The sequence below is a fragment of the Haliotis rufescens genome, unplaced genomic scaffold (genome assembly GCF_023055435.1).
Source record: "Haliotis rufescens isolate VD_foot unplaced genomic scaffold, xgHalRufe1.0.p SCAF_17, whole genome shotgun sequence".
Taxonomy (NCBI): domain Eukaryota; kingdom Metazoa; phylum Mollusca; class Gastropoda; order Lepetellida; family Haliotidae; genus Haliotis; species Haliotis rufescens.
Window position 1 is genome coordinate 2858682 of NW_025963857.1, and position 13682 is coordinate 2872363.

The following is a 13682-nucleotide window of genomic DNA, read 5'->3' on the forward strand; positions in this document are numbered from 1 at the left end:
CACCCGACCCACTAAAGTAGCTCATACCACAAACAGAGGTCACCTGGGGCCGAGTTGAATCTGGGACCACGACCCCGGGGGCTATGATCTTGCTAATAATACAGTCTGGTAACAATTACTTCCACATGTTGTAATCATTTGAGGAATCGATCTCCTTCATGTTATCTTTGTAAAGGCAATAACCTCCTATCACATGTCATGATGACCAACCGGACAGGCAGGGATCCCAAGGTCAGATTGAAGGAAGGAATCTGAACCAATAGGGGTGGTGTGTGTGTGTGTGTGTGTGTGTGTGTGTGTGTGTGTGTGTGTCCTATCTCATTGAATCCGACACTATGCCAAACAAACATGCATTTAAAAGGTTAAAGATCAACCTAGAAAAACAACAACATTAGCTTTGACTATATTTTAATCACATGCCGGATTTCGCAAATTTCAATGAAATCACAAGAACTCACATCAGCACATGGGTGAAAAGGCTGACACACTCTGCATTGTGTGGTACTACGATTCACGTAATCTCAAAAAAAGACAAACTGAAATAATCTTGTAATTACCAGATAACGTGTTTTTAACGTACGAGACAGTATTTGTAAACACGAAATATTCTACTCTGAGAAATATGTATATTATTTCTTTTTAGTTCAATATTACATGTATTGCAAAGGTTATGTCATTTCGTTTCATGAGACCCGTGAAGATCCGGGGTAGAATAGGTCATCAGCAACCAATGCTTGCTGTAAAAGGCGACTATGCTTGTCGTAAGAGGCGACTAACGGGAGAGGGTGGTCAGGCTCGCTGACTTGGTTGATCCATGTCAACGTATCCCAATTGAGATGCTCGATGCTCACGATGTCAATCACTGGATTGTCTGGTTCAGATTATTTACATTCCGCCGTCGTTTAGCTGGAATATTGATGAGTGCGGCGTTAAACAACAAACAAAAAACAAAAATCATGTCATAATAATATATATGATGTTATTGTGTGTGTGTGTCAAAGTAGAATTGCGATGCTTGTAGCTGTCCCGAGTGAGCGTTTCGTGAAATATATTTCGTCGTCTTCTGTTATCATTTTGTTTATTAAATGCCGGTGAAATAATGTTCAAACCCTCTAACAATTCCCGCATGATATTTTCATTATGCTAATATCTCATTCGAACATTTATTGCCAACTCCTGCTTGAACAGGTTGATGAGTCCATGTTATACATCCTTGTTCTACCCCCTGCATATTCCCAGCCATCTGTGTGCGGTGCCAGTCATGACAGACAGCCCCCCCTCCCCCCGCGTCTGTGGGGGGAGCTTCACATGGGGCAGCGTAACCCGACCCATCTGCACCATGCAGCGGGCTCCACCAGAAGCGATATGGGAAGATGCGGCGTTAGTCAGTCGACAGCGAGACCGCGCCCGTGATGTGACGCCACCACTGATCACGTCTACCGTCAACGACAACCCACACCCCAGAGCACTTCCCGTCCCCTCACCGAGACCAAGGGCACATTGAAAGGTGGGTGTTTTTTTTCGGCCCGGTATGCGTGCACATGTGCAGGCTGTGGCCGATGTAGGGAGACGAGGGGTGTAGTCTGACACTATTCATAGTACAGCATCTACCTCAGAACATGCAACATCGAGGTCGGTGTCAAAAGTGAGTTATGCTGTGTAGTGGAGCGTAAATAAGGTTGGTTTTATTGACGAACATAAGTCATTCAAATACAGATTAGGTAACAGACGTGCAATCGGCTACACTAATATATAGCGACCGATGATAAGATGTCGTCTGCTTTTAGTCGTCTTCGTAACCATATTGTAACCAACTTCAATGAATCATAATGATCGGTATCTAATACATATTTTCATTCCAGGAATTGCTGTTTTGAAAACAGCAGAATGGTGTTGTGTTTAGTATTTGCTAACAGTACATAGTTTATAAACAGATAACGTTCTATGTTTAACGACGTCATCAAGTGAATAGAGCCCCATAGTTTGATGTTCAACGCGCGAAGTTAAAACATAGCTTGTGTTTGATAGTAAATGTTTGTACGCTGTGTAGTTATACGTGTTATATATACCATACCGTGATGAACACGTGTTCCATAGAGTTCGGCTTGGAAGTTGCACATGTTGCGACAGGGCAGGCTGAAGATAGTGTTGTGGTAAACCCTGCTCCAGCCACTGTACAAACGGTTTGGTATCTCGCTGTCTGGGTCACCACAGTTGATGTATGGGGTGGGTGAGCTTTCATCCGCCTGATAGCACGTGATTAAGACTGTGGTGTAGACATGTATTATCTGTAGGATTGTTTCAATTTGCTTCTGTGTCTTCACGAAGGAGATAAATGTCACTAGTCAGATAGTGTTCGTTTTCTAGCTTTGAGCAGGTGCTGTTAGGGTTGAGAGAGGGAGGGAGGCTGAGAGAGAGAGAGAAAGAGAGGGGATAGAGAGACAGAGAGAGCTGGGGGTAGAGAGATAGGGAGAGAGAGGGAGAGAGAGGGGATAAAGAGAGAGAGAGGAGAGGGATAGAGAGGATAGAGATAGAGGAGAGGGATAGAGAGAGGGAGAGAGACAGAGAGAGCTGGGGGTAGACAGATAGGGAGAGACACAGGGGATAAAGAGAGAGAGAGGGAGCTGACAGAAAGAGTGAGTGAGTGAGTGATGATTTTATGCCCCCTTTAGCAATATTCAAGCAATATCAGGGCGGGGACACCAGAAATGGGCTTCACACATTGTACCCATGTGGGGAATCCAACCTTAGACTTCGGTGTGACTAGCCAATGCTTTAACCACTAGGCTACCCACAGACAGTCACTCAGATAGAAATCAAAGCTGAGAGAGAGAGAGAGAGAGAGAGAGAGAGAGAGAGAGAGAGAGGGAGGTGTTAGAGGTGGAGAGAATATTCTCATGATTTCCCAATCATGTTGGCTCACAGGTTGTAAGTACAGATAACCAATGTTTATTGTAGTGGCCCCACATTTACTAATATTTCATGTAGGCTGGTCATGACACACACTGAAGTATTTTCAGGGCTATCGCTGCAATCCATCAGGCCAGGATTTCCTGAAATTTTTTCACTTGTCCAAATATTTACTTGTCTTGCAGGGATATGCCAGTAGAATCAGGATAGTGTTCTGGGAGAGGCCCATTTTGGGTGGATGAGAGTTATATACTTTCTTAAACATTCATGTTTTCAGATTGTATGTTAGTGTTCATAAGAATTCTTCATTTAAAAGTATTACATTTACAGGTTGGACAAAGTTAGTTCAAAAGCTAGCATCAGTACATGTCTAACACATGTCCTTAAAATAGCATTACTGATATTATAGCTAAATTGGACAGAATTTGTCCTTAATAAAATCTATTAAACAACCAAATGCAAACCAACGACTGCTTCTACCTAGCTGCTCTGATTCACATGGAGGACACCACAGGGGCACATTGTGACACTGACCTAGAAACATGTAGGACTGAGATATTGTTTTGAGTGAGTATGGTTTTATGCCACTTTTAGCCATGACTGTGGGGAACACCAGAAATGTGTTCACTCTGGAGATATAGTTATGAAAAGTGCCTCAAGGAATTATTGTATTGTAAGAGCACTCACATAGTGTTTAATTGGTGATATATACTATATATATTATATATACTCAAGGGCAAAAGTAACTGTGATAATGCTCTTATTAAACATGCTGTGGATTGTTTGAAGCTTACAACTCAAAGTGACACTGTGTCTGTGAAGATTAAAGTGGACATTTGGGTGCTTTTTTATTTTTTTAAATAATTCAAAGTTGAACAAATATAAAGATTCAGCCATGTTACAATCAACTTACGCCCTCTTAGTTGATAAACTTCCATAAAGAATACACAATCTTGTCCCAATGAAGAATACACAATTTTGTCCCAATGAAGAATACACAATCTTGTCCCAATGAAGAATACAAAATCTTGTCCCAATGAAGAATACACAATTTTGTCCAAATGAAGAATACACAATCTTGTCCGAATAAAGAATAGACAATCTTGTCCAAATAAAGAAAACAAATCTTGTCCAAATAAAGAATACAAAATCTTGTCCAAATAAAGAATACACAATCTTGTCCAAATGAAGAATACACAATCTTGTCCAACCCTAACAGGTCCCCTGAATTGAAGATCTGTGAAGACAAATGCAGCACATAGTTTGAGAGACAGCATCTGGGCAGTTATTAAATGTCAGCCATCTCCTTCCTTCACCCCACCCTCTCCACCCCCTACCAGCTTCACTCATCCTATCTAGACTTACATCTCCCCTAGAGCTGACATTTGCAGGCTCCTCTACAGTGACTGGAAACACCACCAATGCCAGTCTTAGCATAGCTTTTACTTGATACATTATAGCCATCTATCGTTGTAGACAAGATTGTAGAAGCTGTCTATTGGTTATTAAATTAATTTGCAAAAATGAAAATATTTTAACATTATTTTTGGTTAAATTGTCTTTTGATATATAACAGAAACTAGACCAGAAAATTTCATTTTTAAACCTGAAACTGAGGAAATCTAGACTTGCTTAAGTGATGTAGACTTGCATGGGGTTTCGGGTGTATTTGCTTGTCTGTCTGTAGGAGAGGCCATATATGTTGTTGTAAGACATGATTCATAAACGATGAACTATTGTGAGAGCCCAGTTGTTTTGAATTGGGATGCATAAATGTTATTTTTTTTAAATGGGTCTTTGAAACAATAGGATTTTAGGAATTATTTGGTTAAATTATCATTTAAAATATAACAGAGAGTAACCAGGAAATCTCTTTAGTTTTAGCCAGGCTATTTGTAGACTTGCAAGGTATTGGGGGATATTATTGCGTGAGGGTCATGTTGTTCCACATGTTCTACCCTTTATTTCAGAAACTGGTCTAAACGTACTTTATATAACTTGTAAATGATTCATTTGCCTTGTAGAGAATAAAATATTCTTTAGACATGGAAAACTTGATCACAGGTTGTGAGCACAGTTATAGGGTAAATGTCAGTCCAAACGCCTTGGGTATGACGCAGCCAGGCATCGAACCACCAACCTTAATCTCTCCATGCAGGCACTCAATCCACTGGATCACATAAATCATCTAGGGTTATGCTGTATACGTTGTCAAAGCTTCTAGCATTACAATATGTTGAGCCTCACAGGAAATGAATAGCATATTGTGCAAGGCTCCATACACAGGGCATAATGTTTGCTAGTGTCTTGCATAGACTGTAAATAATATATACAGTGCATATTTACATTTATTCAAGCCAATAGTCTTATAAAAAGCTTTGTCATCGATGATTCTCAGTGAACAAATGTTATCCACTTCTTGTGTCTTCAGGTAAGTTTACATCAAGCACAATGACAGACCCAGCAGATACGTCCGCTGCCCTTCAAGAAGCCGACCGACTTTACAAAGAGAACCAGTTTCCAGATGCACTGGAGAAATACACCACACTCCTTGAGAAGAACCAGGAGGACATTGAACTGCTGCTCAGACGGTCCCGATGCTACTACGGTCTCAAAGAATTCAACCTGGCTTTTAATGATGCCAAAGCTGCCCACAACATTGATGCTACCCATATTGATGCCTGTATTTGTTGTGGAAGGGCTGCAACGAGGACCAAGTCTTTTGAGAAAGCATTCAGATACTACAAAGATGCCTTGAAGGTGGATCCTAAGCACCCGGTAGTGACTGAGGATCTGAAGAAACTTCAAGGCGCCATCATGGCGGAACATGAGAAGGAGGTAGTGGAGGAGCCTACCTACAGTGCAGTGAAGTTCTGTACCCAGGATCCCTACCCCGGAGATAAGGAGCTCTATCAGATGGAACAGGAGATCCTAAACAAGAAGCACAAGATTTCCAATAACCAGGAGATCGCACCGCCGGTACCAAACACCAAGCCGGAGGACGCAGCCAAGCATGCTGCTATGGCGATACGGTACCGGGCAGGAGGCAATACGGGTGATGCTCTTCAGGAGTGTTACAGGTCTGTGGCTATTGACCCCTACAATGTGCTATATCGGCAGCTGAGGGCAGAGGTTCTCCTGGACAGGTCCCAGCGAGAAGACTCCCTTCGAGATCTCTTCGCGATCCCACCACCAAGTCGGTCTGTTGAGGTCTGGAAACAGGGAGGTAGGTCCTTATATTTCAGCAAGGAAAAATAAATCCCAAGGCACCCAGGCTTGTTAATGATTGGATTGATGACAAACGCCTAGTTGTTGATAATGTAAAATTGAATAGAAGTTCTATGTTTATTGTAAGGGGAGTATGGTTTGGTATACCCTCTGTGTGGCTGAGGGTATGGTCATACGGAGAGTACATCAAACCCTGGGGGTAAGCTTACAACAGATTTTTGTTAATGCAAAATGTTTATCATTTATCATCAAGAGAGCGTTTGTTTGTCACCAATTTTCAAACTTTGTTACATCACACGATACCATTTCACTGTAAAGAGACTGAAATGCAGTGACTACAGATATTGGCAAAATGACTGTTGCCATCAGGGCTGTCGGGTAGCCTAGTGGTTAAAGCGTTCGCTCCATACATCACATGATACCATTTCACTGTAAAGAGACTGAAATGCAGTGACTACAGATATTGGCAAAATGACTGTTGCCATCAGGGTGGTCGGGTAGCCTAGTGGTTAAAGCGTTCGCTTGTCACGCCGAAGACCCGGGTTCGATTCCCGACATGGGTATAATGTGTGAAGCCCATTTCTGGTGACCCCCGCCGTGATATTGCTGAAATATTGCTAAAAGCGGCGTAAAACCATACTCACTCACTCACTCACTCACTGTTGCCATCATGGCAGAGGATGTTGTTGTTTTCTATCACATCCTTTATCCAAAACTTGGGTACAAGGTTTTCAGTTTGCATCTGACTACTACATGGGTTTCTTGCCAGAAATATGGGGAACTGGATATGATCTCCCTGTAATGTTTTTATACATAGAAACAAATATCAAATAAGTTATTCCAAATTGATAAATGAATCAGATATACAGGCTCTATAGGCCTATACCTGCTACACGATGGTACCTATCTGATTGAGCTGTAATATGTTACTTTATATGAAACATTTGACCTTTTCCAGGCCAAATCTTACTCCAGATGGGGCTGCCAGTGTCTTCGGAGTTCTGGTTTCGGAAGGCAACCAAGATTAGTGACAACAAGGATGAAGAGTCTGCCATCTTATTCCAGAAAGTGCGCACGGAGAGACTGTATGGGCCCCTCACACAGAACGTTCCAGTGAAGGTCGACTTTGGTCAATTTGGACGATCTATATTTGCCACTGAGAACATCGAAGAAGGGGCGGAATGCTTGACAGACAAGCCAGTCGTCATGGCTGAAAGTCTCAACAACAATCTTGTCCCTGGTTGTCATCATTGTGCCATGTCGCTCCTGTCTCCGGAAGACTATTTTGGAGAAGCTCTGGACTTGTTCGATGACTCAATGAAAGATCTTGTGAAGGAGCTGTGGCCAGATACGACTCCTGTGCTGTGTAAGACATGTGAGAGGGTGAAGTACTGTAGTGTCAAGTGTCACGATGTGGCCTGGGCCAAGTACCACGAGGTGATATGCCCCGGGAGGAACACTGCCGCCAAGCGGATATACGACCTGGCAGCCAGTAAGGGTGTTGAGGTCCTAGCAGATGGAAGGACGGACGATGTATGGGTGGGGTCGTATAGTCCTCTGGTCCTTGCCAGGATCTGGGGAACCATTGTGCAGGATGCCAAGACCATGATGAGATCGGAAGGTCTAACGCAACCAACAGCGGAACATTGGGCAAAGGCAAAAGCCCCATTTAGGAGGTACCAAAGGTTTTGATGAAGAGTGAATGAGTGCTTGTTGTATTATGCTGCTGTCAGCAATATTCCAGGTGTATGAAGGCGGCCTAAAAACATCAAGTCTGGACCAGACAAGCCAATGGGTACAGCATTGGCCAGGCCGCATACATAACACGCCGTGTCAGAGTGCAAAAATATGTTTGCTTGTTGTGTAACGCCGCACTCAGCAATATTCCAGCATTATGATGGCGGTCTGTAAATAATCAAGTCTGGACCAGACAATCCGGTGATTGATATCATGAGCTTCGATCCACGAAATTGGGATATGGTGACATACATCAACCAAGTCAGCGAGCCTGACCACCTGATCCCGCTAGTCGCCTCTTATGACAAGCATGGGTTGCTGAAGACCAGTTCTTCAGGGGGCCCCGAAAACTATGACAATCTCTAGGGATGGAGGGGGGGGGGCATAAATAATAATACATGTACATTGGGGGAGAGACATGAAAGAAGGGACATTTAATAATAAAATGTTTGCATTTTGCAATAAATGTGAGGTCCCTCATCAAGCCCCTGATTATGTTTCTAGGTTTGTGAAAGTGGTGTTTAACCCAACTCACTCACTCTTACATCAAGGATGTGTTTCTGGGGACTGATACTTTCCTGGAATCCTCATCAGGGGGTTTGATTGAGAGTGAAACTGTTTCATTAAAAGAACACACTTGTTTTGTTCACATGATTTTCAGGCTATTGTGAGATAGGGAAAAGGGTTGATGTCGTTTTAAGCAACACACCTGCAATGTAATGGCGTGGACACAACTGGTCTTCACAGGTTGCACCCATGTGGAAATCAAGGCCAGGTGTTTGTTGTAACCATGGTAACAAGCAACTCCTTTAAACACTTGGCTTACCCACTGCCTACAAGGTACAGTGAATGTGCTGTATGCAAGTATCATGTCTGCTTGAAGTTAAAAGTTTGTAACAACTTGGTAGTGATGCACAGATATGTTTTTGAATCTATTTTTATTAAATTTACAGTAATATTTTGGTCCAGAGTTATCCCCGAATCACGCTGATGCTTCTTTGATAATTTGCAAACTGACCACAAAATTCTAAAACACACACCACCAAGTCCCAAATTTATCCATGTGTTAGTATAAGGGTATCGCTATTTTTCAGGGCATTATCATTTGCAGAAGCCCAAGGTCTTCCACTAACTGCGCATCGAAGGAGGGCAGTTGAAAAATTCGAGGGCTTCTGCAAATAATATTGCCCTGATAAATAGCGTTACCATTATTATAGCTAAAATGGATAGAATTTGTTATAAGAATAAAAAGAAATAACAATATCGGTTTTGAAACATTTGCTGCAATCAACACAAATGTCACTGACCCACTTTTACAAATATGGAAACGTCATAAGACAAACCAGAGGATGTCACTATTGAGCGTGACGTCACCCATCCCTATCCTATGACGTCACCTAACAACGTGCATGATGATGGCCTTTTATCAAGCAAATATGGGGGCATTATCAAGTTACAGTGGTCCGCTTATTTCTGATAACATCAGGGCAGTTTAAAGATAATTCTATCCATTTTACCTGTAATAGATGTTTGTTCATTTTTTTTCGTTTTGCTCTGTGACAGGTTTATAGCATTCGGGTGTACAAAGGCCACAGACAAGATGCCAGAAATGATCAAAGTGTTTCAGGAAATCTTCCAGAACTGTGGCGATGGCATCAGCTATGAAATCACGGAAGCGGAATTCAACGGCCGCTACTATCAGGCAACGTGTAACCTTCAGATCTTCACCTCCTACATAACACCCTACCAGCACTTCCTAACAAACGTGGCAAACAAGGGCGACCCACGCGGTTTGAAGATGCTCAAATACTTACAGAAAAATCCTAAACCGTCAGCCTTCACTGGAATGTTTGCCCTCCATGCTTGTCTGAACCATTCCTGCTACAACAACGTGGAGGTCCGGGACGGCCGCTGTGCAGATGACAAACCTGGAGTTGCTGTGATCGCTAAGCGAGATGTGAAGAAAGGAGAGGAGGTCCTCACGACCTACATCGACACCTCCATGCCACGGAGGCTGCGGCGAGCATGGCTGTACAAGTCCTTCAACTTTTGGTGTCACTGTCTGCGATGCCAGTATGAAGGCGACGACGCAACATCGTGTACAACATGTCGGGTGAAGGTTGAAGAGGGTAAGAAGTTCCCGTCTTGTGGAAAGTGTCATCGTGCCTGGTATTGCTCTGTGGCATGTCAGAAGAAGGCTTGGAAGCAAGGCCATAAGATTATCTGTCAGACGGACCACTCACAGGTGAACAAGCTGCAATAGGATCTTGTGTGGCTGATCCAACCTGCCATAGGCTCTTGTGTGTCGATCCAACCTGCCATAGGATCTTGTGTGCCTGATCCAACATGCTGTAGGATCTTGTGTGTCTGATCCAACCTGCCGTAGGATCTTGTGTGTCTCATGCCAACCTACCGTAGGATCTTGTGTGGCTGATCCAACCTGCCATAGGATCTTGTGTGTCCAATCCAACCTGCCATAGGATCTTGTGTGTCTCATGCCAACCTACCTTAGGATCTTGTGTGTCTGATCCAACCTGCCGTAGGATCTTGTGTGTCTCATGCCAACCTACCGTAGGATCTTGTGTGTCTGATGCCAACCTGCCGTAGGAATCTGTGTCCTTCAACCACCTGCCGTTGTGTTTGTCAAAAATCTGCCATCGGGTTCTGTCCTTCACGACCTGTTGTGCTTCTTTGTTTGTCAACAACCTAAGTGTTTCCGTGTTTGTCAACAACGTGCTCTGTGTCTATGTTTGTCAACATCCTATAATGTGGTCCTGATCAACCTCTGGTTGTAAGTGTTGCTTCTGGAGATCCCTGTGTCAAGTACTGTTGGTCCATGTGTCGCATACTGTCATGTTAACATGTTGAGCCATGCAATAGGTAAGTTGTATGGTCGAGTATAATGTCATGCTACCTCTCGTTGTTATGCAGTGAGGGAGAGAGTTGAGTTTCAATGCTGTTTTTTACAGTATTTGTTGTATCACAGCATCTGAGCTTGATGTCAGATCGATGTGGGAGGAAAGCTGAAAGTGACAAAGGCTGTAGACGCTGAGCATGAGTATGATGCGTAGATCCAGGATCTGGAATTTTAAACCCGTGATCAGCAGATCCTGGCACACAAAAGGGACAGCAATTTGCACACCTCAGACCACTGGGCCTAAGTGCCTCTTACAAGCAATAAACAATTGCTGAAAATGTCTGAGTCTGGCATTGTGAAATGTGAATGTTCTCTAGGACATGGTCCAGATGAAACGACCTTTATGTTTGCTGTGAGCTTTCAGAGAATTTGTTTTGGACATCATTTTAAAGCTGAAATTAAAAACATATCTTGGCTGTTTTTTGCCTCAAATTCAAGAATATTTTCCACAGTGATCTTTGTAACAACTATGTCATTTGTATATTTTTTCTGATCTACATATTGTCTTTAATGCTTTGTCCAACAAGCTCTGAATGCTTTTCCAAGTGCTCGAAACTAAGCTTGAAGGTGTAGGTGTTCTTTTCATAATATTTAAAGATTTAAGGCCCCCAAGATTCAAACACTGTAGAAACAAACCTCAAGAACCCCAGACACGCTAAGTTTCTAGCACGGTCTCCCATGGTATTGTTGTCTTACCTCAATGTCTTCTGCAGCACATCCAAATGAAGCTACTTTGCACATTTTACACTAAATGTATACTACTCAAAAGAAGAAATGATCACCTGATTTTTTCATGACTATTGTTAATCTGTCATGTCATGTGTTCTTAAACTTCTTTTGAGTAGTATATATGTATATCAGGGGTCCGGAAAATTTAAAATCCCAATCGGACATTTGCATTTAGGCCACGCCCCCTTCAAATAGCGTATTTTAGTACGACTTTTCACACACATTACAAGTTTACGTATTCATAATATGATGAATTATGAATTGTTTCAATTTAAATTAATTAATTCACCGGACAATTAATAACAAATAATATCATTTTAGATTTACATGGAAAACATACGTTTGTTTCTGTTATAATAACGATCTGTTAACGTAGTTAACATTGTATATATATCTGGTAAGAAAACAAGAATCCCTTCATGTGGTTGTCTGCAATATCCAGTGTTATTCTCTGTTGTCCAGTGGCAGTTTGTGGGGTTGAGGTGGAGTGTACAGGTTCCTGCACACTGGTGTTTTGGGTGTGAGCACAGCTGCCAAAAAAGAATTCAGTTATCAATTCAAAATCTGTAATGGTGTGACGTACTGTAATTCCTGTTTTAAGAGCTGGATCTAGGGTAAGGTTGTGAATTAAGATAACTGAAAGTCAAGTGAGCTCATGTCATTTTTAGATTTGTACATTTAGCATACAATACATATATACCCTTCTGTTCCCAAGAGCTTTGCCCAACCTTCCACTGTCAGGTCTAAGGACAACATATTGGACACACAGAGGTACTGGGCTGGTTGGGTAGCTTAGTGGTTAAAGCTTCGCTCATCACGCCGATGACCCGGGTTCGATTCCCGACATGGGTACTATGTGTGAAGCCTATTTCTGGTGTCCCTGCCGTTGCTGGAATATTGCTAAAAGTGGCGTAAAACTATACTCGCTCACAAAGGTACTGGTGTATTAAGATTCCCATCATGGACAGTGATCACTCATCAGATGAAGGCAAAGAAAGTGTGTCTGTTACCCACACATAGTTGTATGTGGCACGTAATAACGAACACTTTAAATTCATTAAATGTTATCAAGTGTTTAATACGTAAGGATGTGCTTAAACGTCACTTTTAAACAGATCAAAGCCATATGTTATTGAAAAGGCATTGCGACTTGCTCAGGTCATTAATCTGGCTACCCCTCACCCTCCATTGCCCCATCCCCTTGCACCTCCACCCCACCCTGTGTGTGTCTGTGTGTGTGTGTGTGTGTGTCTGTCCGTCTGTGTGATTTCAGTGTACACAGTTGCCTTGACATCACCTCCCCATTCCCAGTTTGACTCCAATTTGTGCGGTGTTCCTTGAGAGTGATATTGAATATTCAAGAACATAAAGCTATGGCTTACATAATTTTTGTGCTTAAAGTTAATTTCCTCCAATGAAATATTGACAGTTCCATTTAATATAAGATAAAATATATTCCTGTAAGTTTAAATATTATATCCTAACAGTATTGCTCTAATACATAATATTTTCACTTGTTTTCTAATACATTCATTGACATTACCAATTTCATGCACTCCAAATGAAACATTTCAGCATGACCATAACACAATTTCATTTTACTAACTTGACAAATAATGTTTCTTTTCTTTCTATTTATATGACTTACTGTGTATATAACAATGTTCATATTTGTTAATTATCTATTTATTTGTTCTTTTTTTCAGATGAGTTTAACTAGCTAACAATGTTGTGGAGTTTCTAACAGAAATTTGGCAGTGCAATTGCGTTTTATCGATTCATCTTTTTCCCCGTTTTCATTCCGGCCTAAATGGTTTTATTCAGTATGAGAGTAGAGACTTGACTAGCGTGGTTATGGCTTGTTTGGTTGTGTATAAATTAATGAACAAGTGCAATTTTTTTACTGTGTGATATCTTTACGAGTTAAAATCTTTATCCATTGTTTTACTTGGAATTTTTAAAATAAAACAAATACGTTTCTCTACTGCTGTGTTGTGTATCTTTGCCGCACAAACCCCTGGAGTCAGCTCTGCAGAACTCTTTTCGTTAATGGCAGATTGCCTCAGTGGTCGAGTGGAAAGGTTGTTTGTTTGTTTGTTTAACACAGTATTCAGACGTATTCCAGCTGTATGACGGCAGTCTGTAAAATGAATCTGTACCA

At 41.9% G+C, this 13682-nt stretch overlaps 1 protein-coding gene across 3 annotated transcripts; it reads left to right on the top strand.

Moving 5' to 3' along the window:
• The first annotated feature begins 1290 nt into the window (after nucleotides 1-1290).
• LOC124146818 lies at nucleotides 1291-13505 on the top strand. Of its 3 annotated transcripts, none has more exons than XM_046517325.2 (5): nucleotides 1291-1507; nucleotides 5342-6136; nucleotides 7097-7814; nucleotides 9439-10120; nucleotides 13228-13505. In XM_046517325.2, the coding sequence occupies exons 2-5, from the start codon at nucleotides 5362-5364 to the stop codon at nucleotides 13243-13245; spliced, it is 2193 nt and encodes a 730-aa protein (XP_046373281.1). In that variant the 5' UTR covers nucleotides 1291-1507; nucleotides 5342-5361; the 3' UTR covers nucleotides 13246-13505. The 3 variants fall into 3 exon arrangements, with proteins under 3 accessions (XP_046373281.1, XP_046373452.1, XP_046373363.1); XM_046517496.2 differs by lacking the exon at nucleotides 1291-1507 and adding an exon at nucleotides 1534-1645; XM_046517407.2 differs by lacking the exon at nucleotides 1291-1507 and adding an exon at nucleotides 1536-1678.
• Nucleotides 13506-13682: the final 177 nt, after the last annotated feature.